General features: G+C 48.0%; 1 protein-coding gene across 2 annotated transcripts in view; it reads left to right on the forward strand.

The window, feature by feature from the left end:
- ADCY9 (adenylate cyclase 9) overlaps nucleotides 1-5,720 on the forward strand; it is an 83,557-nt gene extending 77,837 nt beyond the window's left edge. For both annotated transcript variants that reach the window (XM_059862176.1, XM_059862175.1), the window contains one exon: nucleotides 3,592-5,720. In XM_059862176.1, coding sequence (XP_059718159.1) covers nucleotides 3,592-4,780 — 1,189 coding nt within the window. In that variant the 3' untranslated portion in view covers nucleotides 4,781-5,720. The remainder of the gene's footprint in view (nucleotides 1-3,591) is intronic.
- The last annotated feature ends 280 nt before the right edge of the window (nucleotides 5,721-6,000 follow it).

A 6,000-nucleotide genomic window follows, 5' to 3' on the forward strand; every position in this document is an offset into this window, starting at 1 on the left:
CTTTCCTTGATCAAGAATAGAGATAATATTAATGTTGCCTGGGAAGAGAGACAGTAGTAATGGTAATGAAGCCTTAGCACAGAGTTCACCTCTGGACTGTCTGTAAATAAAAATGTGCAGTTTGCCTTGTCTTCCAGGCAGCCCAAAGGATACAAGCATGAACTTTGTCTTTGAAGCAGGAAACATTTCTCACTTTCATTCCTTCCTCACCTCAGAGCAGGTGGGATGTGCCACTTTCCAGTGGAGCTGCTCAAGGGGGAGCAGCACTTGAGTGGAGGCTGCAGTCACCTGGGGGCTGGGAAGGGTTTGTAGGCACCACTGCAGGTTTTTCATGGACAGCAGCAGTTTGATCCCCTTTTCCACACCTTTCCTCCCTCTGTCAGATTTAGCAGGGAGAGGCACCCTCTTTCAAGATAGCAAGGTACCCAAATCCAAATGGGGTTACTGGCTCAGAAGCAAACTGGCTTTCCAGAAAGCTCTCTAAGTGCAAAGCCATTATCTTGATGATTTGTGATCAAGTCAAAGGAGATTCTTTCTCCGGAGTCTCACTTGTTCCATGTTCACAGCCTGGATGGAGGTGCCAAGTTAATAGTGAGGGGGCTGTGCCAGGCAGCATTTCACCAGTTTGAGCTAAAGAAACATTGTCAGCTCAAGATCTCAATTTGAATGATTTTTAAAATCAGTTTTCTGCTGCAGCACCTCATAAAAAGTAGAATTGAGAAAGATTGGGCAATGGGGGGTTGATCCTTCCTGTTGGAGGTGTGGGAGAGTTTTTCTTCATTCCAAAGGGTGACTCCAGGTCGTGGCTGCTGCCTGGGGGAGGTGCCTCAGGTGATTTCCAGCCCTGTAGGTCCTGTACCCTGGTCACTGCAACATCCTCAGGCTGGAATTCCAGATGAGGGTGATGCAGTTGCTCTCTCCTTCAGGCTGGAATCAGAGCTTTCCATACTGATGCACAATGGGATAAAATTGCCCTGCTCTGGAGGAGGGATCCCACCCCTTCCCCATTCATGGAAGGAGGTCAGGGCACAGTGAGTCACTCCCTGCACATGCAGATCTCAGGGCTGGAGCCCACGTGGCCAACGAGGTCAGGGCACGCTGAGCAGCTCATGGGGAGCTCCAGGAATGGGGAGTGGGAGGCAGCAGCTCCTGCCCTGATCCTGCCTTCCACTGCTCCTCACAGAAAGCTCTGTGCTCACCTCATTCACTGCAGAGCAGTTAAAGTACTTGGAGAATGTTTTGTACAGCAAACTGTAAATAAAAGGCCCTTAATGGCTTAAATAAATCCCTGTGGCAGGAGTGTCTGATGGTAGAGGGGATTATCTGGATCAAACTCTACTATCAGAGCAGTAACAGAGTCAGTAACAGATCTCTGCCCACAAGATGTGTGAAATAATGAACTCAGGTTCAGAGAAGAGCCTGAATTGTGCTCCTTAATCCAGATTCCTACCTCACTTTCCCCATCTCTTCTTATTTTCCAAGATCTTTTCTCTTAATTACATAATTTTGTTTTATTAGTCCATCAAGCTGGGAGGGCATTTTGTCACTTCCAAAATGGGGGGATTAGCAGGGATTGTATTTCAGGAATTGTTCCCTTCTAGTCATTAATTATGGAGTCATTTAGGCTGGAAAAGACCTCCAAGATCGGGGAATCATAGAATAAAAGGGACCAACAAGGACCATCAAGTCCAACCATTAACCCAGCCCAGGCCACCACTAAACCACATCTTTGTGTTTGTCTCTGACTTGTCTTTCAAGGGAGGGAATGAACAGGTTCATACCAGAGCTTCTGTTTCTGCTGAGAATCTGGGAGGAAGGAGTGTCTTGGTAGAGCAATTACAGGAACCTGATGGTGGGGCTCTGCTTTGAGTTGGGACATCTCCTGCTTTCATGGTCCCCTTGTGAAGAGGGAATAAAATGAATACACCTTCACTTCTCCTGGGAGAAGTATATTTATGGTAGAAAACAAAAAAAGTAATTTTCAATGTAATCTGTCCTATCTTTCATCTGGAATTCAACCTGCACTCTCTGTTTTGTAAATATTTTACTCACCAGAAACTTTTTCCCCATAGGATTTCTGTAGAAAAGGGAACAAATACAAAGACTATGGCACAGAGAAATGTTTTTGGATATGGGGCAAGTTCATCTGTCTCACAGCTGTGCTGTGGTTTTGTTTCATCACACTTTCCTGTCAATCAAATATTTGAGAACGAAACTCAGAAAAAAAACCTGTGCCTGTAATAAAGTTCAGTTCTGAAATATATCCAGAGTGGAGGCCTGTCCCCCATGGACATGAAGCAACAAAATTACCTCAGGAATGTTTTCATATGTTACAGTAACAAACTCAGCCTTCTCTTCTTGCGCTGTCGCTCCAGTTGTGCTGAGTTTTAATCCCTTCCTGCCTTCCCAGAGAAATGCAGGCAGGTGCTGAGTGTGGATTCCTCTCTGGCTCTCCAGGAGCAAGGTTGAAGTGATGCTTTCCCTTTTCAAACCATCTCTTAACTCGAAAAACTTCAGTGTGTGTCTGCTCATATTAGATCTCAAGCTTTGGCATCATTTTATCCCAAAAATGCAGTTGGATCCCTGCAGGAATGACTGCATGCCAAGCTGTCTGCGTTCAGCCTTCGCTTCTGGGAGTGCATAGGTGGGGCCTGCTCAGATTCAATTTGTGCCTTTGCATCTCTGCAGAAAGTTGAGATTGGAGAGTGCAGATGTCTCCTCGTTCAGGGTGGTTTGGCACTGGCAGATGCTCCATCAGCGCCTCATAATCTGCACAGGCAGGCAGTGAACTGTCAAAAGGATCTGAAAGATTGCTCCCAATCCATGGCAGACAGGAATTTTTCATTATTTTATGTAATCTTGGCACTTGGAGAAACTTTCTGTCTCCACCATGAAAAGCTGAAGTGGTTTTATTATAGATAAGATGTCAGCACAGCCATGTTCCCCACTTCCAGGCAGCTCATGGAACCCCAGACTGGGCTGGGTCAGCTCACAGAGATCCAACCCCCTGCCATGGGGTTCTCCACAATATGTCTTTTATAAGGTTATCTTCTCCCAAACCCTTTGTGTGTAGCATTAAAGGCACATGGCAAAGGTTCCTGGTCCTTGGTGAGGACACAAGGGAAAGGCACAGGAGTGTAAAGCAGCTGGATATGAATATTGGAGGTAATAAAAAATACAAAACCAGATAAATTCCACAAAACTCACAGACACCCCCACGCACAGACATTCAGTGCACTCAGATACCTGAACACACACACAGGTACATACTTATATACAGTGGTTTTAATTATATATTTAGATAAAATAATAACTGTTTCCTTGGTGAAGTCCTTAAAACAGGATTGGGCTGTGCCACTGGACATGATGATAAAGAAATCCTTGGTGGGTTTCTGGAAGTACTTGGTGAGTTTAAGAATTAAATTAATTCTTTGGCGTTTCCTTAACAGCAGATGAAGTTCTCAGTGGATATTTTATAATTCAGTATGTGACTGTGCTTCCCGCCCTTCCTTTTCCAGCATTTCTAACTGTGGGGCAGGGATGGCAATGCCCTAAGTTAAAATGCACCTGTGTGTTCTCCCCTCTGTGCAGCTCCAGAAGGAGCCCGTGCAACAGCTCGGAGCCGAGCGGCGGCCGGCGGCCGGCGGAGCTGATCGGCCAGGAGGTGGTTCTGGTGTCCTTCCTGCTGCTCCTGCTCGTCTGGTTCCTGAACCGCGAGTTCGAGGTCAGTTACCGGCTGCACTACCACGGCGACGTGGAGGCCGACCTGCACCGCACCAAGATCCAGAGCATGAGGGATCAGGCTGACTGGCTGCTGAGGAACATCATCCCCTACCACGTGGCCGAGCAGCTGAAGGTGTCCCAGAGCTATTCCAAAAACCACGACAGCGGCGGGGTGATCTTTGCCAGCATCGTGAACTTCAGCGAGTTCTACGAGGAGAACTACGAGGGCGGCAAGGAGTGCTACCGAGTCCTGAACGAGCTCATCGGGGACTTCGACGAGCTGCTGAGCAAACCCCACTACAGCAGCATCGAGAAGATCAAAACCATCGGGGCCACCTACATGGCGGCGTCGGGGCTGAACACCTCGCAGTGCCAGGACAGCAGCCATCCCCATGGGCACCTGCAGACCCTTTTTGAATTTGCCAAAGAAATGATGCGGGTGGTGGACGACTTCAACAACAACATGCTGTGGTTTAACTTTAAACTCCGCATCGGCTTCAACCACGGCCCCCTCACGGCCGGGGTCATCGGCACCACCAAGCTGCTGTATGACATTTGGGGGGACACTGTGAACATCGCCAGCAGGATGGACACCACCGGCGTCGAGTGCCGCATCCAGGTGAGTGAGGAGAGCTACCGCATCCTCAGCAAGATGGGGTATGACTTTGACTACAGGGGGACGGTCAATGTGAAGGGGAAGGGTCAGATGAAGACCTACCTTTACCCCAAGTGCATGGACAACGGCATCGTGCCGCACCACCAGTTGTCCATATCTCCAGACATTCGGGTTCAAGTGGATGGCAGCATTGGGCGGTCTCCGACGGATGAGATTGCCAACCTGGTGCCTTCTGTACAGAATTCTGATAAGATAGCCCACGGCACAGATAGCTCAGAAGCCAAGGACGTCCTTCCTTCCGCCAAGAAGCTCCAGAAAGACGCGGCAAAGGCAGAGGAGAGGTGCGGGTTTGGCAAAGCTGTGGAAAAGGATGACTGTGAGGAGACGGGGACTGAGGAGGTCAATGAACTGACCAAGCTAAATATCTCTAAGAGTGTATGATGAACTGTCAGAGTTGCATGAAGTGCTCTGTCCGTAGAAACACGCAGACTTTTGCAATTGGCAGTTTTCTTTTCCAAGAGAGACCTTCTCCACACCTGGGTTGTACGTTTGTGTTCATTTCGGCACCTGGGGCTGTGTGGATCACGGCTCTTCAGGGCTTGTTTTCATCCATCTCTCTCCTTCATGCCCCAAACCACATCCCAAGCTCCCCAGCTCCCTGTGCAACCATCTTACAGCTGAGTAGAGGATATTAAGTGCCTTCAGATATACTCCATTGGACTCCCTGTCAAGGTACAGAGGCCCCAAGTGAAATCATAGCTTTGGGTATTTATCTAATTTTAAAGAAAAGAAAAGCTGTGGTTATATCATTTTTATTGTTGTTTCTCACAAAACACTTTTTTTGGCTAATGCAACTCCTTGGGTTTTTTATATCTCTCGGAACAATGTTTTACTGTTATCAGACCTTTTGTATGTAACACACAGACATGTGCATGTATCTACCATATGAGACTGCTATAAAGTGCCAGTAATGCACCACAAGAATGTCTGGGCGAGGGGTGACACCCTTTGGGTCGGGCCGGAGGGGGAGTTGTGCCGTGGCTCAGCCTTTAGTTAGGGCAGGAGGAGCAGCTGCTGCCGTTCTGTTCTTTCCCGATGCTTCTGCAGCCTCCGTGTGCCATCGTGTGCTTTGGATACACTTCTTTTCCATATAGCCAATGAGTTACTGATCCGTGGGAATGGAAGGAGGGTTGGGACAGTGCCAGCTCTGGGGACAGGTTTCCAGAAGCAGGAGAGACCACGGGAGTGCTGCAGTTCAGGGCTCCCGGCTCCGTACGGAGCTCAGCGGGCGAAGGTAGGTGACATCGGTGTCTCTGAGCTGGTTGGAGAGAGACAAAGAGAGAAGCAAAATAAATGTTTTGGGAATGCCTTTATTTATTTATTTATTTTATTCCTGTTTGGTTTTTTGGGGTTTTGTTAATTTCATTTGGGAATTTTCTTGTGTGGGAGGGACCGGGAGAGATGAATTGTTCCTGGGTTTAACGGGAGTGATCAGACAGTGTTTGAGCCTCTTTGAACTACCAGCCACTGTGAGGATGTTACCTTAGGCAATATTTGGTTCCAAGCTGGTGACTTTGAGAGCCACCAAACACAGCTGAGTATCCCAGCTTCCCTTTCTGGACTGAACCAATGGTGCTGCACAATATTTTTCAGGATTTTTA

The sequence above is a fragment of the Haemorhous mexicanus genome, chromosome 17 (genome assembly GCF_027477595.1).
Source record: "Haemorhous mexicanus isolate bHaeMex1 chromosome 17, bHaeMex1.pri, whole genome shotgun sequence".
NCBI classification, from domain to species: Eukaryota; Metazoa; Chordata; class Aves; order Passeriformes; family Fringillidae; genus Haemorhous; species Haemorhous mexicanus.